Source organism: Crocuta crocuta, unplaced genomic scaffold, assembly GCF_008692635.1.
Source record: "Crocuta crocuta isolate KB4526 unplaced genomic scaffold, BGI_CrCroc_1.0 scaffold118, whole genome shotgun sequence".
Lineage (NCBI taxonomy): Eukaryota > Metazoa > Chordata > Mammalia > Carnivora > Hyaenidae > Crocuta > Crocuta crocuta.
In genome coordinates, this window is record NW_027551558.1 from 4,333,072 (window position 1) to 4,361,047 (window position 27,976).

The 27,976-nt window shown below is 40.5% G+C and overlaps 1 protein-coding gene across 1 annotated transcript in view; it reads right to left on the bottom strand.

Annotated features, from left to right (window-relative positions):
- Window positions 1–27,920, bottom strand: part of SLC9A2 (solute carrier family 9 member A2) — a 93,905-nt gene extending 65,985 nt beyond the window's left edge. Inside the window, exon 1 of the mRNA XM_077749232.1 lies at window positions 27,632–27,920. Within this exon, the coding sequence (XP_077605358.1) occupies window positions 27,632–27,920 (289 nt within the window). The remainder of the gene's footprint in view (window positions 1–27,631) is intronic.
- Window positions 27,921–27,976: the final 56 nt, after the last annotated feature.

A 27,976-nucleotide genomic window follows, 5' to 3' on the forward strand; every position in this document is an offset into this window, starting at 1 on the left:
GGAGAGCCTGGCCTTCCGCCACCTGCTGTTATGAGGCATCCCACGTCCTCTTCACTGAGGTGGGTCAAAGGAGGCCTAGAGAAGTCAAAACGTGCACTTCCACCCAACAAAAATGAAGCCACCACTCTTGGTGTCAGTGAAGGCCACCAGAGGAACAGCAAGGAGGTACTCCTAATGCCTCCCAGCCAAGGAAGGATCATGGGAGACCTAGTAAGGATACAGAACTGCCAGCCCCGTATATTAATGAGGAGAGCACCCTCCTCAGGTAATCAATGCAAGCAAAGTGGGGAACCTGAAAATCTACCCCCAACTGTCAGTAATGGTATGTCACCCTTCTTTCCCACCACCAAACTGGTATCATAAGAAGCCATCTAAAACAGAAGGTATAAGTAAGATCCAGGGTCTCATAACTAATACCCCAAATGTTCATGTTCCAATTGAAAACCATTCATCATACCAGAAATCAAGAAGATGCCAAACCGGATGATAAAGAAAGAAAATTAATAGATACCACTATCATGATGACTGAGATGTTAGATTTATTTGACAAAAATGTGAATACCACCATGATAAAAATGTTTCGTGAGTACTTACAAACACACTTGAAACAAATGAAAAAATAGGAAGTCTATGCAAAGAATTAGAAGATATAAAGGAGAACCTTCTGGAAATTTTGTAACTGAAAAATATAATAATTGAAATAAAAAATTCAATTGTGTAGGTTTAATAGCAGAGAGCAGTAGACAGAAAGGAGTTAGTCATCCTTCAGGTAGAACGACAGAAATTACTCAATCTGAATAACAGACAGAAAACAGACTTCTAACAGCCCAAGGGATCTGTGGATCTATAGCAGAAGATCTAACATTCAGTGTCATCAGAGTCCCTGGAATGGAAGAGAAAGAGGGAAGGGCTATAAAAGCACTCAAAGAAGTAAGAGCTAAAAACTCTCCCAATTTGGCAAAAGACATAAACCTACAGAATGAAGAAGATGAGTAAGCCCCAAATGTGACTAGTCTAAAGAAGCCTACAGCATGACACCTCATAGTCAAACTTCTAGAAAGAAAAAATCATGTTAACAGTCAAAGAGAAAGGACACACCTTCTCTACAGGAGGGAAGAGGGAATGACATCAGATTTCTTGTCAGAAACCACGGAGACCATCAGAAACATGACATCATTCATGTACAGAAAAATAGAACTGACACATAATTGTGTATCCAGTGAAAATATCCTTTAGGAATAAAGGGAAAATCAAGACCTCAAGACCTTCTCAGTTGAACAAAAACTAAGTAAATTCAACTAAGTTGCAACTAAGTAGGTTGTGAGCAGACCTATCCTAAAATAATGGCTGAAGGAATTCTCAAAAAGAAAACAATGTAATCTCTATATACACACATACACACACACATATACACATATACATATACACACACACATTTTTTTTTTTAAGTATTTTTTTTTGAGAGAGACAGAGTATAAGTGAGAGTAGGGAAGAGAGTGAGGGAGACAGAAGACAGAATCTGAAGCAGGCTTCAGGCTCTTGAGGTGTCAGCACAGCGCCTGACGCAGGGCTTTTACTCGTGAACCACAAGATCATGACCTAAGCCCACGTCAGATGCTTGACCAACTGGGCCACCCAGGTGCCCCAACAATGGAATCTTAGAACATCAGGAAGTAAAGAAGAAAAACAGATAGAATAAAAATATGGGCAAATTCTATGCATTTTCCTTCTCCTCTTTAATTTTCTAAATTAAGTTTGACCACTGAAGCCAAAATTATAACACTGTTTGATGTGGTTTTCAATGTATATAGGAAAAAGTTGAAGCCAACTATATGACAAGTTGGAGAAAGTAAAGGATGTAATGGGAGGTGAGGTTTCTACCTTCGTTCAAACTCCTGAATGACTACACCATTAAACTTCTGTTAATCGTGTGTATATAACATAATACCTAGAGGAGCCACTACAGAGGCTATACAAAGAGGTAGTCCCAAAAACTCTATAGATAAATAAAAACAGAGTTCCAAAACACATATTCATATAACCCACAGGAGGGCAGGAAAAGAAAACAGAGAAATGAAAAACAGAGAACAAGAAAGAAAGTCACAGACTTAACCTCAAACATAGCAATAATGACATAAAATGTAAATGGCCCAAATGCATCAATTAATAGCAGCTGTTGACAGAACAGGTTAAAAATATGACCCAACTATTTGCTGTCCTCCAAAAGCTCACTTCAAATATAGGGATATAGGCTGGGTTAAAAATAAAATAATAGAAACTTATATCATTAAACATTAATCAAAAGAAGGTGGGAGTGGCTATATTAATACGCAATACATACTACATGAATTATATCTCAATAACACTATTACAGAAAATAATCTATGGGTCAAAAATGAAGTCTCAAGGGAAATCAAAAAGTACACTGAACTGAATGGAAATGAAGATATAAAATATTAAAATGTGGGACACAGCTAAAGTTTTACTGAGGGAAAAATGTATAGCACCAAATACATTCATTAGAAAATAAGAAATGCCTCAAATTAATAATCTGACCTTTCATTTTACTATTTGCAGATGACATACTGTATACAGAAAACCCTAAAGACTCCACCAAAAAAAAAAAAAAAAAAAAAAACTACCAGAGCTGATAAATGAATGCAGTCACAGGACACGAAATGAACGTACAGAAATTGGTTTCCTATCTATACACTAAAACTGAGGTAGTAGAAAGAGAAATTAAGAAAACAATCCCATTTACAACTGCATCAAAAAGAGTAAAATATCTAGGAATAAACTTAACCAAGGTGGTGAAAGATCTGTACAAGAAAAACTATAAAACACTGATGAAAGAAACCAAAGATGACCCAAACAAATGGAGAAACATTCCACGCCTGTGGTTTGGAAGAACCAATATTGTTAAAATGTCCATAGTACCTAAAGCAATCCACAGCTTGAATGCGATTCCACTCAAAATACTAACAACATTTTTCACAGAACTAGAACAAATAATCCCAAAATTTGCCTGGGATCACAAAGTACTCTTCGTAGCCAAAGCGATCTTGAAAAGGAACAATGAAGCTGATAGTATCACACCCCAGATTTCAAGACACTCTACAAAGCTGTAGTCATCAAAACAGTACAGTATGGGAACATAAGTAAACACACAGATCAGTGGAACAGAATAGAGAGTCCAGAAATAAACCTGGGCTTTTACAGTCAATCTACGACAAAAGAGACAAGAATATCCAATGGGAAAAAGACAGTCTCTTTAACAAACGGTATTGAGAAAACTGAACACCTACATGCAGAAGAGTGAAACTGGATCACTTTCTTACACCATGCACAAAATAAACACAGAATGAATTAAAGACCTAAGTGTGAGACCCCAAACCATAGAATTCCTGTGAGAGAACACAGGCAGTAATTTCTCCCAACAACAGCCATAGAAACACTTTTCTATATATGTCTCCTATGACAAGGGAAATAAAAAAGCAAAATTAAACTATTAGGACTACACGAAAATAAAAAGCTTTTGCAGTGAAGGAAACCATCAACAAAACTAAAAGGCAACCTACTGAATGGGAGAAGATATTTGCTAATGATATATCTGATAAGGGGTTAATATCCAAAATATATAAGGAATCCATACAACTCAACCAACCGAAACACAAATAATACAGTTTAAAAATGGGCAGAGAACCTGAATATTAATTTTTCCAAAAAAGACATACAGATGGCCAATAGGCACATCAAAAGATGTTTAACATCACTAATTATCAGGGACATGCACATTACAACCACAATGAGGTATCACTTCACACCTTTCAGAATGGCTGAAATAAAAAAATAAATAACAAGTGCTGACGAGGATGTGGAGGAAAAGGAGCACTCATGCACTGTTGGTGGGAATGCAAACTTGTGCAGCCACTCTCAAAAACAGTATAGAAGTTCCTCAAAATTTAAAAACAGAACTACCCCTATGACCCAGCAATTCCACTATTGGGTATTTATCTACAGAAAGGAAATACCAATTCAAAAAGATAGATGTACCCTATGTTTACTGCACCATTATTTATATAGCCAAGATATGGAAGCAACTCAAGTGTCTACTGATAGACAAATGGATAAAGATGAGGTATAAATAGGTGTGTACATGCACATGTGTGCATAAACACACACACACACACACGAATATTACTCAGCCATGAAAAAGAATGAAATCTTGTCATTTGCAGCAACATGGATGGATCTGGAGGGTATAATGTTAAGTGAAATAAATCAGACAGAGAAAGACAAATATCATATGATTTTACTCATAGGTGGAATCTAAGAAACAAAACAAATGAACAAAGAAAAAAGAGACAAACAGACTGTTAAATATAGAGAACAAACTGGTGGTTACCAGAAGGGAAGTGAGGGGTGGGGGGAGTGAAAGAGGTTAAAGGGGATTAAGTGTACACTCATTACCGGGCACCTGGATGGCTCCGTCATTAAGAATCTAACTTCAGCTCAGGTCATGATCTCACAGTGGGAGCCCCACTTCGGATAAAAAAACCATGAGCCCTGAATGAACCCTACTTCTCTCTCTCTCTCTCTGCTCCTCGCCCACTTGCCCCTCTCTCACAAAAAAAAAATAAAATACACTCATCATGATGAATACTGAGAAATGTATAGAACTGTTGAATTATTATATTGTACACCTGAAACTAATATAACACTATATGTTAATTATACTTGAATAAAAAGGAAATTTTAAAAACCTAAACAACTACACACAAACAGCCAAGTCTCTCCCAAATAAAGGCAATTGTTTAAACTATAGTCAATCACATGATTTTCTTACTTTACTTCCAGTTCTTCTCTATGAAAGTTTTGCCCCTCGCTCCTGCCAGTTGAGTACTCCTAACCACTTCTGGTTTGTCACTACCCAACTGAATAGATTTTTTCTCAAATAAACCCTTAAGATTAAAAATAACAATAATAATAAAAGCAAAACAAACCCAAAAGAAACAGAAGGAAGGAAATTATAAAGAGCAGAAATCAGTGAAATTGAACACAGAAAAATAGGGAAAAATTAGTGAAATAAAAATCTGAATCTTAGGGCACCTTGGTGGGTTAGTCAGTTAAGCATCTGACTCTTGTGGGGCACCTGGGTGGCTCAGTTGGTTAAGTGTCCGACTTCGGCTCAGGTCATGATCTCACGGTTCATGGGTTTGAGCCCCGCGTCGGGCTCTGTGCTGACAGCTGGCTCAAAGCCTGGAGCATGTTTCAGATTCTGTGTCTCCCTCACTCTCTGACCCTCCCCTGCTCATGCTGTCTTTAACTCTCTCTCAGAAATAAATTTTTAAAAAAATTAAAAAACATTTTTAAAGCATCTGACTCTTGATTTTGGCTCAAGTCATGATCTCACAGTTTGTGAGATCAAGCCCTGCATCAGACTCTGTGCTGACAGCACAGATTCTGCTTGGGATTCTCTCTCCTCTCTCTCTGCCCCACTCCTCACTTGCACACACACTCTCTCTCTCAAAATAAATAAACATTTAAATGCTTGTTTAAATAAAAAAGCTGAATCTTCAAAAAGATCAATAAAATTGGCAAATCTCTAGCAAGATTGCTATTAATGTTTACTAATAATTTGGGAATAAAATAAGAGTATCACTATAGACCCTGACAATATAAAAAGGATGATATGGAAATACAATGGACACATTTACATACACATTTGACATCTCAGATGAAACAAACAGCCATAAGTCACCTAACATGGAGATGATTTATATAGCCCGGTAACTAGCAAAAAACAAGAACAAACAAACTGAGTTTATAATTTAAAACTCTTTAAATATATCAAATCTCTAGCCCAGATGGTGTTACTAGTGAATTCTACAAAACAATACCAATTCTACATAATCTCTTCCAAAAACTAGAAGAGGAAGAAACATTTCAGTTGGCTTCTGAAACTACTACACCCTAATATCAAAATCAAGCAAAGAGCACAAAAAAATAAAGCAACAGACCAGTATCCTTTATGAGTACTGTGATATTTTAATTTATACATATTTGTATATTTGGTCTTCAATCCCTTTCCTGGTACAGAGCCCCTAAAACCTTTGATGAGAGGACAGTCTTGTGGTACTGAGCCCTTAACCTGATGCTGCTTCCCAGTAGATAATGTCAGGATTCTGTTGTAGAACACATAGCTGGTATCCAAGAATTGCCTGGGGACACTGGAACTGAATCCAGGATTCTAGTACAAATGTAAAAATCCTTATCAAAATATTAGTAGAGAATTCAGCAATATATAAAAGATGTGTATGTTGTGACCAAAGGAGGCTTAGTCCAGGGATGCAAATGTGCCTTCACATTTGAAATCTAATCAGTGTAACCCATCGTATCAAGAGACTAAAGAAGAAAAATTACATGATTATACAAACTGATGCAGAAAAGCGTGTAGCACAAATTCAACATCTGTTTATGATCAAGACCCTCTGCAAACTACTAATCGAAGGAACTTTCTGAACTTGATATAAAGATGATCTGATTCCCAATGCCAAGTTTTATTTACCATGCAAAAAAAGTGCCTAGCTGGCAGAAAGGTGGCCTGCTCACCTTTAAAACCCCCAAGTTGCACCTGGGTGGCTCAGTACGTTAAGGATCTGACTTCAGCTCAGGTCATGATCTCACGGTTCGTGGGTTTGAGCTCCGTGTCGGGCTCTGTGCTGACAGCTAGCTCAGTGCCTGGAGCCTGTTTCAGAATCTGTGTCTCCCTCTGTCTCTGACCCTCCCTTGCTCACACTGTCTCTCTCTTTCTCTGTCTCTCTCAGAAATAAATTGTTAGGGGCGCCTGGGTGGCATAGTCGGTTAGGTGTCCGACTTCAGCTCAGGTCATGATCTCACGGTTCGTGGGTTCGAGCCCCATGTCAGGCTCTGTGCTGACAGCTCAGAGCCTGAAGCCTGCTTCAGATTCTGTGTCTCCCTCTTTCTCTGACCCTCCCCTGCTCATGTTGTCTCTCTCTCAAAATAAATAAAACATTTAAAAAAAAAAAGAAAGAAATTGTTAAAAAATGTTAAAAAAAAAAAAAGTTGATGCTCAAGACACATATGTTGGAGAAATGACTGAATAGCCCATACATCATTAGGTGGAAACCATGTATATTATGGGAAAATCAGTGCAGAGAAAATAAATATTCATCCTTCCTAAAACTGATAAATAACTCATATGATTACTTATTCTTTCATTTATTGACCCACAAGCATTTCCAAGCACTCACCATCATGAAGTGTGCAAGGCACTAGAGACACCGCAATAACCAAGATGGAGATGCCTGTCTCCATGGAGTTTACCATCTACGGGGACAAAGGATGTCAAAGAAGGGATTACCAACGCCATGCTTGTTATGGAAAGGGAAATGTAAGTCACAGCGGAACCACTGCAGGGTCTTTAATTCTGTCTGCCCCATTGGAGAGCAGCTCCTTAAGGAAATTGGTAGGAATTGTCAAAGCCAAGAGGTGTGGGAGGGGCTTCTAAGCAGAGGGAACAGCATGTGCAAAACTCAACAGTGTGGGCACCAAGTGTGGCCCATAGGAGGCGCTGCAAGAAAACCAAGAGAGGGTGAGAGTAACGTGTCCTAGGGCTTGTCATCCACAGTTTGGATTCACCTCAAGGTAGCAGCAAGTAGGAACACCCAATACTGGCAATGATCTGAAGAGAAAGGTATGCTCTTCGTTGGGAGATATTTACAAAATATTTCAGAGGGCAGTGAGCGACCCATGTGGTTCTCTTTCCATAGTCACACAGTATAGACGTCTTTAGCAGACTAATTACTACACTACAGTTCACAGACCCACATGAGGGTCTGTTTCACCCACTAGAGCAGGATCCCAGGGCGGTAGCGAGTTTTACTCTCTTTTGCCCTCTCATTATCCCATAGTTTGTAGCAGGTGGACAAAAATGGCAATAAAGAGGGGCGCTTGGGTGGTGAGCATCCAACTGCAGCTCAGGTCTTGATCTCACAATTCAGTTCATGAGTTCCAGCCCCACATGAAGCTCGCTGCTGTCAGCCAGCACAGAGCCTGCTTCAGATCCTGTCCCCCTCTCTCTGCCCCTCCCCAGCCTGCTCTCTATCTCTCTCTCTCTGAAATAAATAAACATGAAAAATAATGGCAATAAAGAGAAAAGTGCTAACCTTCCCTTTGACCTGGCTGTGCTCTTTTAGGGGTTTTACTCCAAGCCTCTGGACAGGCATGTAGTGACAACCAGGTATGCATGCTGTCACTGGGGGTCAAGCACTTGAAAACAAAGATCAGATCATGGGCCTTGCCTCTTATCACAGTCCTCACCCACATTCTTAGTCCCAACTTCTCCATCGTTTTCTTTAATCTTTAGTTTTGTTATTTTATTTACCAATGGAACACCCAGCCAACTGGTTTGTATCTGATTACCCTAAAGGTTTATGCTTTCATCACTGATGGGTGAGTTCCACCTTCAACTCAGTTTCCTTAAGGTTGTAAGAGCCATGCTGTCCCTCCTTAAAATCTTCACTGTCACCACACACAAAAGAACACACACTGTATGATTCCCCTTACATGAAGTCCTTAGGGTAGTCAAATTCATTGGGACAGAAAGTAGAATAAAGGCTCCCAGGATCTTTGAGGACGGAGAATGGGGAGTTAGTGTTTAATGGGCAGAGTTTCTGTTGGGGAAGACGGGAAAGTTCTGGAGATAGCCAGTGGTGACGGGTGCACAACATGGTGAATTATCCTATGTCACTGAATCGCACCTGAAAGGGTTAATATGGTAAATTTTATGTGATATCTATTTTACCACAACAGAAAATAAATCTTCATATTCATTTTTCACTTTCTTACTCATTCTTATGGAGTAATTATGGCAGAGCAAAATGAAATATTGATAACAGCTACATAAACACTGCTCAGCAAACAAGTGTGAAAAGATGTAGCTGAAACTGATCTCGGCTGATAGCCGCTGCTACCCATGCACATAACCCAAAACAACCAGCTGATCAGCTGAAGGCAACTCTCCACGTGGTGAAATAAATCGTGCATCCGGTATTTTCACTGTGTGCGTACATCTCTGCCCCATTACATCCACTCGCAGTTTCACCGCACAACTAACTGACCAGAAGGAATCCTGCTCTAAAAGACAGAATGACTGATGGACAGTTTGGTTTCATTCCTCCATTGACAAAGCTCCCATTTTTATGTTATCTAACTATTGGCTATACCCCAGAATGTTCAGTGATGAGCAGACATGGTAGTCTTCAAAAAGTAGGCGGTAACTTCTATATCAACTTGATAGAAGAGATGGTAACAAAACTTACTGGAAGTGTGAAATAAGACAGTCTAAAGCTGTCTTGCACTCTACACTCTACTAGAAAATAACGTATCAGTTACAATGATAACAAAACTCAGTTACAAATGCATTACAGCATTAGTGTGTTTTATACCTTTCCCATAGAACTCCGGAACACGTTGGAACGGACATGTGACAATTTAATATGTCAAGGATGAACAGCAGTGTAGAAGCCTTTCACAGTGTAGCACAAAGCTCTGTTACAAATGTGTATCCCAGTATTTGGAAAACTGACACTTCTCTAAAATGAAGGAAGACATTAACAATGAATTTTATTATTTTTTCATGTTCATTTATGTCTTTTTAAATGTCCCTGTTTTACTGTTCATGGCTTGCTCTTTTATTATAAATATCCTTATTAATTTTTTCATGTTTCATTATGTCTATTAAGGATGAATGTCCATTATTTTTTGTGATTTTTCTCTTTTGCAGCAAAACTGCCTTACACCCAATTAGATATATAGCAAAATATTTGTGGCAATCATGTTTATGGTGAAATGACCAAGAACCATTAAATGTGCAAAGCATGGGCTATCCAAAAATAACAAGCAAAAAATCAGGATTTTCTGTGAAGCAAAGGGTAAAAGAACTAACTTTACCTTTATAGATAATGAAGTTGCCGCGTGACATAACTAAATGTCAGAGGCAGCATTGAGAGGGACATGCCAGTGGCCCAACCCCCCTCCCAACACTGCTTCCCAGGCCTGTGCTCCTTACTCAAGGTATAAAACAGGAATGCCTTTTACTTAGGGATTCCAGAACAGCCTCCCCAGTTTTATCAATGGGAAGAGGATGTCACCATATTTACTTATTTATCTTTTGGTAACACAAGCATATTCTGAGGATGGTATTCATTTTGGCTATTATGAACTTGATAAATTCCAACTGATCCTGAGTGCATAAGAATCCCAATCAATAGACTCAGCCCTTAAATACAAGCAGGTATGAAGACAGGAAGCAAAATTTCATGCAACATGAAAAAGGCTGGACCAGAGGTTACTAACTGGCAGCCATCGTGACCTACAGACCTATTTTGTTTTGCTCATATTTCCGTATATTGAGCTAATCACTGGTAAATGAGAGCTTACACATACAAATTCCTCTGTGTAGTTTATCTTGAAAAATCAGCAGTCTGGGCCCTCTGGCCCTCAATCTGTGCAAGATGGCAATCAGCTGGAACTGGGCAGAGGCTTCCTCTAGTCAGGGCAAGTGCTGGTTCTCCAGTCTGCCTGCGGGCCTGCCCTACGCCTGGCTTCCCCATCCACGCAGCCCACAGAACATGCATATGCGCTACTAGGCCACACTGTCTGCTGTCCGTCTAGACTGCAAGTCCAAAAGCCAATCTGCAGAGGCTACTACAACTGCAAAGGAGGGGCGCCTGGATGGCTCAGTCGGTCGAGTGTCTGACTCTCGATTTCAGCTCAGGTCATGATCCCAGGGTCCACGTGCATGACCTCTGCTGCGCGTGGGACCTGCTTAAGATTCCCTCTCTCCCTTTGCCCCCTCCCCCATTTGTGCTCTCTCTTCCAAATTAAAAAAAAAAAAGACTGCAGTGGAGACTAGGGCGGGAAACCTTACATTCTATTTCTCTTCACTGTTCTTTTTAGACTCCTTCAAATCAGACCTGCAGCAATGAGAACACAACTCAGCCCTCAGATCCATGGCTTATGGGACTGGCCTCCCATCTCTTAAGGAAGGGAGCAGTGCTCAGCTCCTCAGGGGGGTACCTCCCCATTCTCACTGGGCCCCAGGCTGGCTGCTGTCAATGGGCAAGCTCCCTGCAAGGCCCGAAGTGGCAAATGTGGAGTTGGGCACTTCTGCGGGCTGAGGGAACTTCCGGTGTGCCCTGCAGACTGGGGCTTTCCTCTCCACTGAAGACAGCTGAATCCTAATGCTACCCAGGAGTCAGGGCCGAGCACAAGATGTGACTTGCGTCCTTGCCTCATTATCACCCGAATTAAGGTCTTTCTTCAATCTCAGACCCATTATTTGCATTCTGGGGCCACCAGCAAGATAAAATCAATTCTCAGATTTTCCTTTCAACAAGAAGTTGGGCCCAAAGAACTAGCCTATAGCCAATGGACCAGAAAAGGATTTTTGCGGAGTCGAGTATGCAAACATTCATGAGCAGAAATTTCATATTTAGTGTTTAATGGGCTACCCGTGATTGCTCAAGACAGACTTAAAAGTTACATGCATGTGAGTGTGTATGGCAGCGTGTGTAACACATGCAGATACATGGGCAAAGTCATCCGGGAGCTGTGTGGTGTGCCTTCCTTCACCAACATCACCACATCCAAGGCTGAGAGTTTTATGTCACGCAGAAGACACATTTATTGGGGCCGAAGGCAGATGTGGCTGGAGGTGCTGCTCTCAGAAATCTGACGTGGGAAAAATGAAAGACTACAAGTCTCTGGGTTGCAAGGAAAGTCACAAATGGAAACAACAGCAAGCTCTCCCTTCAAATGACAGAGAATTTTTTGGTTCCACATGTGAAAGTGTCTGGGAGCAAATACACCGAGGGGGCACGGGGTGGCCTGGGAAGATGTTCCTGGCACTGAACTTGACTCTCAGGGGCCTGGAGGCCAAGTGAAAAGGTCCAGAGTCTCTTCGGGCTTTGCAGCCCAAATCAATTTCGGGCAGGCCACTCACAAAGAAAGTTCTCCTGGCCGTGAAAGAGGTTGGGCAACAGTGGTGAGCACATGAAGCACAGGGCAAAGTTAATGACTCCGTAGATACAGCACCCCAGCTTGTGCTTTATAGCAGATCTACTGTCCTCCACGATCTCTATAAAATCTATTCTAATGAAGTGATAATCGCATGTCCTGGCTGCTCGATGGCTGCTTCGATGACAAAATAGCTCACTCTTTTTCTAGGAATTTTGAAAGAGACTGTCATGCCAGAGACTAGCTCATGAGCATCTATCTAAAGTACACATATCATAATTATTTTGCATAGTCTTCTTGTCAAAAGCAAATCAATTCTTCCTTTCCAAGATAAGAAACTATGCTCAGAGAGTGAGGAAAGAATAAATAAATAAATAAACACTGTGCTTTTCTGTAAATCATACTTCTTTTTATTTAAAGTTATCTGTGGTTTTCAACTTTATGTGAGATTGGTTACCAGTCAGTGGCTTTCAGAGGATCGAAACCAATTACATAGTTTACCATCTTGGTTATTTCCTGTGGAAGTAGACCATCTTAGATTACTCTATTATGGGTCACATTCTCCTTTTTATTTTTAATTTTTTTCATATTTATTTATTTTGAGAGAGAGAGAAAGAATGCACGAGCAGGGAAGGGCCAGGGAGATGGAGAGAGATAATCCCAAGCTGATAGCATGGGGCCCAACACAGGGCTCGACCCCATGAACCCTGAAACTGTGACTTAAGCTGAAATCAAGAGCCAGAAGCTTAACTATATGAGCCACCAGACGCCCCTACAATCTCCTTTTTGAAGCTACAGGTGGGATGGGCCAGGGAAATGAATTCCAAAGATGTCCAGTTCATGCTTAGACCGTGTCCTATGAATTTTGCAAAATGTTCCATACACAGTGCAGCCAAGGTAGAGTAGACGTTCCACACCATCCACACAGCCTAGAAATTATAACTGATTCAGGCGTGTCCTCACTGTCCACCAAGGCAGCAACTCTGCACCAGGAAATAACAATGACACTGGACAGTGTCCCAGGAATTTTCGCATATTTTACATCTGGGTGTGAAATATGTGCCTCCCTATGCCAAGGAAAGTAATCCACAGATACCAGGGGAATTTCTAGTATCGCCAGGTGGGAAACAAGATCCGTGCTGTTAAAATGCTCAGAGCGGCTCTTGGACACACCAAGAATTCTTATTTAGAAAAGCCCTCGACTCCTGTTTCTCATGAAGGACGCATAGAGTTATCACAGTACTTGTTCTGAATCTGTCAGGACCCCAGATTCAGATTTTACAGCCGTGAAGTGGATTCGACAGCCCCATACTCTAAATATCTTTAACTCTACAGAGATTTTATTCCCCACTGTGATTCCTGGCCCAAGCCTTTTTCTTTTTCTTCTTTTTCCACTGCAGTAACACCCTTCTATGAAAGGGTTCAGCCAAGGAAAGGTTAGATTGAAAGAGATCCTTCTGAGGTTAAAAACTCTACCAAGGTGTAGGCATTATGTAGAAGGAATGAAACTATCCAGGGAGTGGGTAGGTTCGCTGACTGTATCTGCATAGACCCTCTGCAGATCTGGCTGGGAGGGAGAAGGGAAGGAGGGGGCACCAAGATCCAAGACCCAGCGCATGCAGGCCAACGACTGAAAGCCATTTTTTTTTCTACTACCGCAGCTAGATGTGAAGTCCCAAGACTTGTCATCCTTTCAACCCATGCGTTAGTAAACGATTCCTGCCAAGTTTTGGTTTTGTTGTTTGCCCACCCATCATTAAGCTGTGCACAGTTATCCAGGGAGCCTATCCCACCCACTCAACCACCTTGTGCTGGAGTTTTATGTTCTGTTTGGTTTTTATTCCTCTGAGAGGCAGCCTTCTAAACAAATGTACCACTTGCTTAAAATAAGTAGATCAAAGTATAGTAGAGGAACCCACAATTGCCAGTAATTGCTACCTAATTTCATTTTTCAATTAAGTGGTTGCTAACACTTAACTCCAGTCACTGGTTATATACACACAGAGGGGATCGACGTGCACACCGGTGGCCAAAGCTAAATTAAGAGACTACCCTATTTGGTAAGATGATGCTATTTTCTCAACTTACCAGATCAGCACATTTTTGTTCATTCTGCCTCCTCTCTAGCTTCTGATGACCAACTCGGTGGTCTCCGCACATCCACGTGTCTTTCGATTTGCTTATTATTGCAAAGACCAAAGGGACTTCAATTCTTGGGATATACAGGTCTTAAGAATTCTATGGCCCAACCATCATCATAATTATTACAGTTTAGTAAAATAATAACCAGTACTACTAACATAGTTAGTGGAAAAATGAAAGGCTGGAGGCCTGTCCATTCTACACGCTTGTTCAGAAATTCAGGAAGCGAAATAAACTCCCTTGGTTTCAGTGGCCTCAAAACACAAAATTGAGACATCAAGACCCGGTGAAGAGAAAAAAGAAGAAAAAGCAAAATCACTCCAGAGGGAGTAAAGTCACTGTATATATAAGTCGGCTGTCTTATCAACCAAATCCCCTTTAGCAAAACCATTAGCGCCCATGAACCATGCTTAGAATGTAAGTTCATGGATGCACGTCAGGGGTAAAACAAAACCAAATGAAGACTCTCGGGAGAATCAAGATAGGCTTATAAATGTGAAGCAGTTGAAAACAGAAAACAGTACTGAGGACGCAGACACCGTTAGTTTTACCTGTGACCCTCCTGAGCTCTGCAGAGGTAGACGAAACCAAAAGACCCAGGCCTCCCATCCCTGGAGCCTATACTTGAGGAGGGAGGGATAGTGAGCATACACAGGCGACTAATAAATAAGTAAACATATGCCAGACGGTGATAAAGGTGCTAAAGGGAAGCCGTAGGACCCAGAGAGACTGGGGCAGGAGCTATTTCACACAGGCACACACACAGATTTTCTAGTTCTCTTAAAGGCATCGGCTCCTCGAGCCCATGGCAGCATCGCTGTGTCCTTCCAGACAGGACGCAGGGGATGCACTAAGGATAATGCCATTTTCCCAAGAAGACAGGTTGACATGAATGATGTGTTCACGATTACTTTGGGCAGCACTTTGTCTTACAACTCTTTCCCACCTTGATTCCTAAAGAAACACAGTTTGTTAAAAAAAAAAAAAAGTACAACACATTTCCCTTGCCTGTGTATGAACGGACATTGCTGGGGACCCTGAGGACACTGAGCAGAGCCAGCAGCTCAGAGGGTGTCAGGAGGAGGGCCTAGGGGAGAGCCTGCTCCTACAGAGAAGGTCTCAGGGGACCACAAGCCTTATGTGCAAGGCCCTCTCTGCTGCCCCCCCACCTATTATGCCCCCCACCTATTATGCCCCCCACCTGCTACCCCTGGCTGTTCCCCTTCAGTCTCTCACAGAGGAACCCAACACCAAACAAAGGGTGTGCACAGCCTTTCTTTTCTATTGCAAAGTAATTTACAAAAGCAGATAGATGACTTTTTTTACATTTATGCAACACTGAACACAGAACCATTAGGATTTAGAGAGCAGCCTGTACATAACACCAACAGCAGGAGACAGGACCATCCAGACAATCAAACAACTTGCTCCAGAACAACTGGACAGAACAGACTTGGGTGGCGTCATATCATTATGCTTCGGAGGAGGAAGCAAGACATCTGTTCTCATCCAAGGGCTAACCACGTTTCCAGGGTCTGAAGGTGGCAAGTCTTCTACGTGCATTGACTCTACCCTCGCAACAACCTAACAAGGAAGCTACTCTCATTCTCCTATTTTACAGACAAAACAACTGAGGTTAGAGAGGATTAACTCACCCAAAATCAACAGCTAGTAAGTGGGAGAGGTCAGATTTTGGACAACAGGGCAGAAGTTACCACTCAAAGTGTGTGCAATAACAGTATGTGCATTGTAAGTGGAGGGACTAAAGAGATGATCATGTGAACTAGTATATTTGAGAGTAAAGAGCAGACTATTAATACATGTTCTCGGATAATGAACACAAATCATGGAAATCATGGACAAACCATGGATATCACGGTTACCTTAATTACCACATGATTAAGCTGGGGTGAAACAAAAAGTGTCTCTAAATACTATTTACTTATTAATTTTCTCAGCACTTATGTACTGAGTAACTACATAAGAAGCACTGTTCTAGTCAGCACATCAAAGAGACAAAGTCCCTTCTTGCACTGAGCTTACATCCAAATGAATGTCATTCACATGTGCATACGTGTCTGCATGTGCATGTGTGTGCATGCAATTCAACACCTGTGTATGCACATGCATTCATTAAACAGACTTAATACCTTGTACCCTGTAAACCTGTTGAAGTTGAACTTTTGCCCATTATTAAAATGGGCAGCCCAAGCTATGGGTTGAACCTATAACCTATGAATCTTATAACATGTTAAATATGTACATCAAAAGCATTAGAGTTCTATATTCCCTAAGTTGTGCATGGGAGAAAAAGCTAGACCAAGATGCAGAAATTCCAGACTCAAGTTCTAGTTCTGATATCACTTAGGAGTTGCCTAAGTGCCACATTGCCTCCCGGAGCTCCTTCTGTCCTACTGGTTTACAGAGTTGTGGTGAGGTCTGACCATTGTCAACTGTAGAGTAAAATGTGCTTTCGTGTATTAGTTCAGCTGGTCCACACAAAGGTCCGGTGAAGTAGGCAGGATGCAATCATCATGATGTGATTTTATAGTGAAAATCTGAGACCCCCACGATTAAGGTTGATAGTGCATGAGATAAGGCACATCAAGGTGTTGTGGAGACCACAGACAGATGCCTAGAACTTAATATTCTTCTCCAGGGCAAAACACAGAGAGCAATGAGGTACGCTGGCCATGGACCCCACCTCTACCACTTCAGAGTTGTGATACCCTGGACAGGTTACCTAAGCTCTCTAAACCTGTTTCCTCATCTATTTTTTAAAACTGGGGATAATAATGGTGCCTTACCAACCAGAGTTGCTGTGAAGATTAAGTAAGATAATGGGTATAAAACACTTGGCCCAAATACCTAGCATGGAATAATGCTTCATCCTGGTTGGCTATTATTATTTTATTAAGGAAAACTGTGATAGAGGGATTACATAGGCCCACCCATCTCCACTCTCCAAGGCCACACAATAAAAGACTATGCTCGGCTGCATTACACTGATCAGGTTTCCCAGCCCATGGATCCCCAGGAAAGAAGCTTAGTAATAGGGAGTAGCAGAATTGCCCGTGGCAGAGTCCCAGGAACGTGGCCAAAGAATTGTCCCACCGCCTTGTGACTCCATGAGAAGCTGTGTACGGACAACAGAACTTTTAAACTTCTTTAGAGCACTTTCACAGGCAGGGTGGGTATGGGTAACCTGTTTTAGCTACAGCTGAAGTTTCTAAAGACAATAGTGACTTTGACTTTTCTGTCTTTCACATGTGAGCCTTTGGATGCCAACACTAAGTATTAACATGAAACTCACCTTTAAAGATATGGTTATGTCACCACCACACAGAGAGCTTTCAAAGGAATCCCCACACCTCCCCTGGAGTAATTGAAGAGGGAAAGGGATGCATACATCTTCAAACAAGGGATGAATTTTACAAATCAGGATTAGAAAGCCCTTGAATGGTGATGAACAATGTGCAGGATTGTTGCAGGAAGTACATCAATTATGATTCATCATATTTAAAAGATGTAATTGCAAGAGAGTAACCTATAATTGTGCATGCCTCATTTAGAATGACAATACGCCCATGTTTGCACATCCCTTTAATATAATAAACACATGCTTCTCTTGGCTTAAGTTTCTTTTGCTACAAAAGTAAAATCTTTGTTATAAATTACTTCCTCCCTACCCAGTATCTCTGATTAGCCCCGTGGAAATGTTAAACAGATGGGGCAGATACATATCCCTCCTTCTACTAATTAAATGTGAGAACCAAGTAGCTGAAGACTTGGCAGGGTCAGACAACAAAGTTCATGGCAGAACTCAAACTGCAACAGGGTCTTCCTGCTTCTAATCTGTGGACATCTTTTCCGAAACTTAAGTCCAACACTTTTTCAATTGCTCAACTATTTCTCTTCTACCCAACTATGAAAATATATAAGATAAAAGCAGCATAGTCACGTCTTCCCATCCTGCAAATAGAAAAACTAGGAAAGTACATATTATATTCACCTAACATTGAAGAGAGTCCATCACAATATTCCATGGGCAGAACATATCCATGGACTTTAAACATTACATAGCATGTGTTTCTTGTAAAAGCACTGAGCCACCCAACAATGTGAACACAGATAAAGCCACCTCTTGCTTCAAACACAGAAAATTAATATCTAGCCACATTCAAAATAAAGGAAAATGTCTGGGAGGCCAGAAATAAGGAGAGAAGTCAAAGAGAGAGATGTCAGGAGGATTTGAAGCCACAGTGAATCAGGCAATTCCACACAAGTTACCTGCACTGTGTGCATTTGAACACCTACATGCATGAAGCCAAGAAATTTGAAGTCAAACCAGTAAGGGAAGGATTCGTGCATAAATTCCTGAGTCTCAAAGAGTTACCTTGTGCCAAATAAACACATACAAAAAGGCGTCTATAGCCAAGGAAAACCGGAATCAAATACATCAACTCTTTACGGCCTTGGGTAGAGGATAAAATTCACCTGTGAAGTATAAAATTCCATGTTGACCCTACATACAGGTTTAAAGTTCACTTGACTCATATAGGAAAACCAAGCTAGTATTAAAAACCAATCACTGAAACTCTGGGTCCCAGCATGAAAACTCAAAACCATTTTTGTTAGAACCATTCATAACTTAAGGGAAACAAACCACTTCTAAGTAAACATCCCCTGCTGAAGCTAAGCTCACAATAAAAAATATAATCTATGTAAGGAAATAAATATCCAAAAGGGAAAACCAGTAAATGTGATCAACATAATTAGTAATAACAACTAAAAATAACAGAAAAATCTATTTTTTTAAGTTTTTTTATGTTAATTTTAATTTTTAGAGAGAGAGAAAGAGCAAGAGCAGGGGAGGGGCAGAGAGAGAAGGAGACACAGAATCCAAAGCAGACTCCAGGCTGTGAGCTGTCCCCACAGAGCCTGATGCAGAGCTTGAACCCACAAACCATGAGATCATGACCTGAGCTGAAGTTGGATACTTAACCGACTGAGGTGCCCAGGTGCCCCAAGAGAAAAATCTAAAACAAAAACAACTATAAAATGAATATAGTTTAAATAAAAGTATCAAAGGAGGAGTATAAATTAATTAAATAGTAGAACAATATGAACAAAATGCAGATAGACTGGAAAAAGATCCAAAATGGCATAAATGAAAGTATAATTAAAATGAAAAATCCAATGAGTAAGTTAAGCATAGGTTAATCTGTGAGAGTCATGTGGTACTGGAAAAAAGATCTGATAAAATCACCAAGAAACAGAAAAGAGATAAAAAACATCAAACAGCATTAAGAAATATGGAAGCCCAAATCCAAGCAAGAAAAATAAAATAAGTCAATACCTAGACACACTGAAGCAGCAAGAAAATATCAGAAATGACCAAATGAAAAATCTTAAGTACATGCAGACAGAAACCTCAGGTTAATCCAAAGGGCAATGAGAGTAACAATATAAATCTCTTTAGCAACAAAAGTGGACAGAAAATAATGAAATATCTTCCAACTGATAAGTGATAACAATTCCAACTCCTATACTCTGTTATATAATCATTTAAAAGAATAATCAAAATAAAGACATTGTTAAAGATCAAGAGAATTTATCATTCAAAGGCCCTCCCTGACATATCCATCAAAGAAAATATTTCAGTATAAAGAAAACAATGTGAAAGGGAGACAGAAGAAGTAACAATAAAAAAATTGGTAAGCATGTTTGCAATTCTATGTAAACACTGCTTATAAAAATTAAAAACTAATTTGGAAGAAATTAAATACAAACCAGGTCTAAAAACTAAAATCTAATTTGGAAGAAGTAAAATATAAACCAGGTCTGAATTATAAAACAAAAAACTACAATTCTGAAAAAGGCAGATAGCAGTTAAAAATTATACATATTAAGTATTATTCAGGAAGAGAATAAAACAATAACAAAATAGTAAATACTATGTTTGCCATGTTCCAAAAGTTGTTTTAAGATTTTACATATATTAACTAAGTTAATTTTTCTAACAGCTCATGGTATTGGTACTTGTATTATACCCATTTAACCAATAAGGCAACTGAACCCAAAGAGTTTTAAGTTATGTACCCAATATCATACAACTACAAAATATATAGGAATATGTAACTGGTATATGAGCCAAAACAGTCTGCCATTGTTCCTATTATATCAGGTAATCAAATTAAAATTGAAGAGTCAGCACAAAAGGAATAGAAACAGAATATATAATAATATATTAAAAATAAATGAGAAAAATTGACTGAGCCAAAAAATGAAAAGAAAATTAAAGACACCAAGTAAAAGCACAATAAACAAAGAACTAAATAAGCTCACATATATCTTAACTTACAATAAATGTAACTGTACTTTTTAAAATTACAAATATTTTTAAAATTTAAATTAAATGCAAAAAATCCAGTTATATGTAGGGTGGGTTTTTTTTTTGAGCTTTAAGTATGGACTTTGTTTTTTTTTAATTTTTTAATACAATTTATTATCAAGTTGGCTAACATACAGTGTACACACTCTTCATTGTCGGTGGTAATGCAAACTGGTGCTCTGGAAAACCGTGGAGGTTCCTCAAAAAATTAAAAATAGAACTACCCTACAACCCAGCAATGGCACTACCAGGAATTTATCCAAAGGATACAGGAGTGCTGACTCATAGGGGAACATGTACCACAATGTATATGTAGTTTAATAAAATATATCTGAAGAAAAATTATCTAGTTGATTTGATTGCAATGTTATGGGAAAAGAGATGTCTGGCAAATATAGATGTGATCCAGAAAAAAATACATGCGTAAAATCTAGTTTTATTTTCAATAGCAATAGTAATAAGAGAAAAAACAGACTATGAGTCACAAGAATATTATTGAAAATAAAGAAGCTCATGATTTAATCATTAAATAACTCAGAAGATATAATATGAACCTGATAACTTGGCATCAAAATATATAAAGCAAAAATTGACAAAATTACAAACAGTAATTGGCATCACAGTCTTAGAGACTGATTTCAATGTACCCCATAACCTAATAGATAAAAGAGCCAAAAAACTTGGCAATTCTATTAAAAGCTAAAAACTGTAATTATAAATTTAATCTAATCTCTGTGTCAGTGTGTATCTTCATATGTGCACATGTGCCTGTATAAAATCCTACACCCAATAAATAGAGAATATATCATCTTTTTCTCTTTCTTTTTTATATTAGAGAGTGAGCAGGGGAATGTGGGGGTGGGGGGGTAGAGAGAGAGAATTTTAAGCAGGCTCCATGCTTAGTGTGCAGGCCAGCACAAGTCTCAATCCACTACCCTGGGATCATGACCTGAGCTGAAATCAACAGTTGGACACTCAACTGACTCAGCCACTTAGGCACCCCTATAATCTTTTTCAAGAAGGCATGGAAAATACAGTTTAAGAAGGACCACATATTAAACCACAGAGGACATCTAAATCAATATCAAAAGTCAATTATCAGGCCTATCTAACCAAAATTAAAATATGAATAAATAAAAAACAACCACAAAGTTCAATGTGTTTACTAACTAAAAATTATAATTCTAAATAATTATTGGGCTAGAATTAAAAAAATCACAAGGTAATTTAAAAGTACTGAGAACGAAACAATAGTGAAAACTCTACATATCAAAACTATACAATGCAACTAAAGTAGGACAGAACAATATATTTTTAGCCTTAAATACAGGTGCTGGGGCAGCCGGGTGGCCTAGCCCATTAAGTGTCTGACTTCGGCTCAGGTCATGATCTCGTGGTTTGTAGTTCAAGCCCCTCGTCGGGCTCTGAGCTGAGGGCTCAGAGCCTAGAGCCTGCTTCACATTCTCTCTCTCTCTCTCTCTCTCTCTCTCACTCTCTCTGTCCCTCCCCTGCTCATGCTCTGTCTCTCAAAAATAAATAAATGTCAGAAAAATACATACATTGCCATTCCTCTAAGATTTACCCTCTTGGATCATAAGAAACCATCTTTAAGAAGAGTTTCTTTTAATATTCCTACTTGAGCTCATGAGGCATTTCTTTGACTTCATAAAGACTAAATTGGATATTATAGATTTTAAATCTGTGGCTGAGTGCCCTTGATGAGATACTTCAGTCATCTTTCCAGCTTTATTACTGATATGTTAAGTTCTCATCTCATAATACAGATGGGTTGTCAGTTAATAGCAGTAATGATTTCATGCAATTGATTAGGAAAGTGCAATTTCATTTGTATCACCTCCTTCAATTCTTTAGTCTTTGCCTTTGTCTTCATTGTTATTATAATTTGCTGTAAAGATGAATTTACATAAACTTAGAGTTATCACAACTTTGCTTTGTAACACAGTCTTTTAAAACATTTTTTTAACATTTATTTATTATTGAGAGACAGAGAGAGACAGAGCATGTGCAGGAGAAGGAGAGAGAGAGAGAGACAGACAGAATCTGAAGCAGGCTCCAGGCTCTGAGCTGTCAGCACAGAACCCAACACAGGGCTCAAACTCACAGACTACGAGACCATGATCTGAGCTGAAGTGGGATGCCTAACCAACTGAGCCACCCAGGCGCCCCTGTAAGGTAGTCTTCTTGAGTGTCAGGACTGCCAGTTTATCACAGCTCTGAATTTAATGAAAACAAGTGAATAGCCAAATTTTGGAAGAATTGATGAAGAGAAATGCTTCTTAGGAGTTGTAATAACTAAACTATTGAAAATGGTTTCATGCATTTTAGTAAGACTGATGTCATTTTAGTATGAGGGCATGCCTATTTCAGAACATAGGAGTTCATTAAAAAGTTGTCATTAAAATTACTGAAAGTAATATTAATTATGTTTTCAACTATAAGTTTTTTTTCAGGGATTAATTACCCTTGGAAGGTGGGAGTCAACATATTAGAAAACAAATAAATTCAATAGTTAATGTGCTAAACTTTTAAATCAGGATAAAAAAAACCAAAATACATGCTAAATAAAGTAGGAGGAACTAATTAATAACGAGAAGAAATTGATAAATTGGAAACCAAACAAAATCTAATTCTTTGAAAAAGAATACAGTAGACAAATTTCTGAGACTTTTGATCTAGGTAAAGAAAGAAAGAAAAATTACCTGTTATTCTTTTAAAAGATATGAAAATATCTCTGTGTTAGAGTACAGTGATAAAATTCTAGGTGGCACCTGAAATGATCCTTAGAAACAATATGAGCTCCTGCAGTCATCTTTCACACAGAACTCAGGAAACATATGGTTAACCCAAAGAGGAGAGATGGAAGCTTTGAGACAAAAAGGAATCAAAATTCTTCTTTTAGCTTTATTAGTAAAAAATGCATGCCATCAGGAAGACTGAGCTTCGCAAGTTTGTTCAAGGTAAGACGTGGTTCAGAAACAAGGAAAAACCATGAGTTTCATCCACTGACCAACCAGCTGGTGTATACACTTCAGGAAAAACAAATAAAACAAAGGGAAACAGATCAAGGGCAACAATAGGTTTTTCTAAGAGATCAAGATCTCAGGTAGTACAGATAGATAACAACTGAAGAAAACTATCTGGTTTCATATTTCAAATCAGGACAGACTGGATCCAAGAGGAGAAACCTTCAGGGACCAAACTGCTTTGTCTTTTCCTTAAAACAATACTACAAGTTATTTCATTTCAAGACAACAGGGTGGAGGGAAGTGGAAAAATTCTGCATCCTAACTCCAAGTTTCAGGGCAGAGGAGATGAAAAGGGCAGGATGCATGCCGACACCTGCAAGAGGCAAACAGGCCAGCTCAACAAGACTACAAGCTAAATGGGGGGACAAGAGAAGAGAGTTCTGTTGCTTTAAACAGCAGGAACCCAGAGCTCTGTCCCTGAACTCTGAAGAATGGCAGAACGCATGCCCAAGTTCACCCGGTTTAGGACAAATCCAGTGATCAACTTCATGGGCAAGGAAATCAGAGGAGAGAATCTTAGAACACTCCTGGAAGTTTTCCCTCTTCTTAATTCTCTGGCTACCTATAATTCTAAGCTATAGAACTCCATTGCTGGGTACAGGATTTACCAAGCAAGGTGAGCATTTATAGCAGTTTAAAAAATCAACCATTATTCAAAATATAAATCTTCAAAATTAAAGAATACGAGTTTACATGTGTTACAGGATCTAAGTGAAAATGTTTTAAATTGCAAAATTTAACACCTCTTCAACGGTATACTAAATTTGGTATGTTCTTTTATTTATTTAACATACTTTACATACACATTCACATCGTCATCAACACGACTACAGAATTTTCTTTTTAACCAAATAATTCAGAAATTGAGTAGCCCTAATAATCAGGTAAAACAATGAAAAGTTGAATCATTTAACAATCTGCCACAAATGCACCTGCTCACTTCAGACTGCGATATTTCCAAAGCTATACTGGACTGCAATCTAGCAAACAATTCTGAATTCACCATCAGGCATGATTTAAACCTACAAATGTTATTAGGAGCCTGCATTTGGGGCAACCTGTTACCTTTGTTTAGATTAATCACCAGCAATGTTTCTCCATGTTCTCTGTGTTAGGTAAGTTCAGGTACACCTGGTACATGGCATAAAAGTCCCCCAAATAGAAACCATGGCATTTTGCAGGAGTTAACACATCTGTAATCTCTCAAGTCCCCCTGCACAGCTCAATTCATCATCCTGCCCAAAATATGAGCAAATTAAATCACATATGTCTCCCAAAATAATAGTTTTTCCAGTAAAAAAGTTAAAATAGAATTTGAATGACTAGATACTGTTTAATGGGCTGTAAAGGCATCCCACAATACAAGGACAGTCTTCCTCAAAGCCAACAGAAAGAGCAGGNAGAACTGGTTGTGGGGACTCTAATACTATACTCTCTGCTCTGGGAACTATATATGCCCTTGACCCCACCCATGGCAGTCTCCACTCAGGTCTCTCTCTGTTCAGGCTCTTCTGATCGGGAGACATGAAAATCTGTCTGTGTTCCCATTTCTGTGCCACCCCAGATGCAGGAAAGAAAGAGGACTTAGTAGCCAGTGAAGTTGAGAATTTGCGGGGGGTGGGAGGGCAGAAAGATCAGGAGAACAGCAAGTGCCGGGGAATGTAAATACATCTGGATAAAAAAATAAATAACTACAAATGAACAGATCAGTAAATACTGCCAATGGACAGATCAATACACCTGTGAACACCTTGAACACAAGCATTTTAATAATACCACACAATTAATGGGATAAAGTCAAACGAGATGAACAGATCATGATAGGAAAAAAAAAAACAAGTATGAAAGAGCAACCCACACATGAATAGGAACCCTTGGAAAAGGCTGAGCCTAAAAGAGAAGCAGAGAAAGGCGGGAGGTGACCCAGCACAGTGGAAAAGGAAACACAGTGCCAGAGCACCACACGACGCTTCCATTCACTCCTCTTCCAAGCCGACCAGTGACAAGATTCAGCGCTCACCACACGCCCAGCATTTTCTAAGGATGTTATACATAGGTAGACCCACTTGATCCTCATAACAAAACATGCCTCCAGGATAGACACAAAGTGAGACATCAGACAGACCTGGGTGGAATTCTGGCTCCCCACCCACCCGCAAGGTAACCTCTCCACTGCTGTTTCTTCCCATAGGAAATGGGGTAATCAGACCTACCCGGGATGGTTATGAAAATTAGAGGTAATGAACTTAAGTGCCTACCAGCAGCTGTTATTAGTGTAATTAATCAGATTAAAATAATCAGGAGTGAAGAACAAAACAAAGACTTGTAATTGAATAGAAATGGCAACCAAGAAGCAGTAATGGAAACGGCACAAAAGCACCTCTCCAGCGATGGAGGCTGGGAGGGTGAACACAGCCTGCATTTGGCTCCCCACTTTGTATGTCTGGAACCCTCGTAAGCTCTCTAGAGTTTCGGCGTCTACCTCTATGGGGGCGGGAGGGGTATTAATATCTGCCTTTTCCACGTGGCGGGGTTGTTTTAAGGACCACGTGAGGAGATAGCACCTGAGTTCATTATTACAGGCAAAGAGTTTCTGTCAATGTGCACACCTACCTGATAGATGGGGAAATCCATTTTCCCTGCTTCCATTTCTCAGGTGGAATTGAAACATTGAACTAGTACCACCATGTCAAAGCCAGGCTGCTGCAGCCTGCCAAGTCACTAAACAGCATGCGCCTCCTTTGGCCATCGTTAACAGAATCGGATTCATTTTATCTGACATCAGGCTTACCTACCACAACTCCCACCCTCCTGCAGACCATCTCTTCTGCCTGCTCTGTGCTTTCCTCCCAATTTAAGCCTTTTGTTCGTTCCTCTCTGGAATGTTGTTCCCTTTTATCTCCAACTGACCCTGGTCATCCCCGAAAACCCAATTTAAATGCTTCCTTTGCATCATAAAGTGGCTTCTGCCTCCCTGCACTGCCATATTATCTTTTCTGAATTTGTCACACTTCTTAGCACGTTCTTATATTATGGTCACAGGTGTGTATGGTATCTCTCCCACCAATCAATGAGCTTGAGGATGACAGGCAAGGTGTCTTCTCCTTTAGGGAGACCCGTCTTACTGCACAGCACAGGATCTTTCAGAGAACAAATGCAGAAGACGCATGCAATAATGCATACGTGTCTTTTGACCTAATAACTTTTTGAATCATTACAACAGTAGCCGACGTGTTTTAAAATTGAAAAGTATTAAAAATATAAGGTAAAAATAACATAAAGCACCATGAGCACAACAAAAGTTTATGGGGGGAGGGATACAGATGAGAAGAGACACTCTGCACTTCTGCTTCCAAATAAGAGGTAAAGAGACAGTTTACAAAGTGGGTTTAGTTTTGAATATGCATCTTGCTTCGCTGGCCTCAGTCACCTAAGAAAACGCTTCCTGGAGAGTGACAGCCCCAGCCCAAAGGAGGGGAGGAGACAGGGTGTTTCTGTCGCAGCTGCAGGCACTCAGTCGTCCCTGGTCCTCTTCCACGCACCTCATTAGTCAGGTGCACGGCAGGGTCTGTGTCACTGCCAAGGCGCCCTTCTCTCTCAGAGCATCCAGGGCATTAACTGTTTTAGTCTCGGTGCTAGCCTGCGTCTCTCCTCCAGTCGGGGAGACCAATAAACCTCAGCTAAGTCGCCTCCTCCTTCAGTAAACAGGTCTCTGCTTCGGCAGGGGGCTGTACCACTTGGCGTCGGTGGCAAAAGGCAAGCAGCAAATCTCTGAGTTTGTATGGACTAACAGTTTGGGGCTACTTCAAGGCCAATGTCCACTTAAGAACCAAAGCATGAAAGTGTTCCTCCCGGGGTCCCTTTGGAACAGAAGCTGCTTTGTCGCCCCTGCCCTGATCCGCAGGGAGGTGGCCAGCACCCAGAGGTCAGCTCGCCTACTGGGACGCCCACCCGGGCGGCCCCTTCCGATCGCCCCCACCCCAGCTCGCGGGTCCAGCTCGCTCACCTATCTTGGCCAGGGAGGCCAGCAGGATCCACAGGGTGATCTCGAAGGGGATCTGCACGTGGGGGTAATCCAGGGTGAACACTGGCAATCGACTCTCCTCGAACGGCGTCGTTCCGGGAGCCACCACGCTCGCGGGGCTGGGCGGGCTGGAGCTGGAGCCCATAGCCCTTGACGCGTCCAGCAGGGTCCCAGCCAGGCTGCCCGCCGGCCCCGCCACCTGCAGGAGCAGCAGCAGCAGCAGCGGCGGCGGCGGCGCCCGCAGGCTCCTCCCGGTGCCCGCGGGCTCCATGGGGTCGGCTCCCCGAGCTGCCTGCGAGCCCCGCGCTCGGCCCTCCGCGAGCTCAG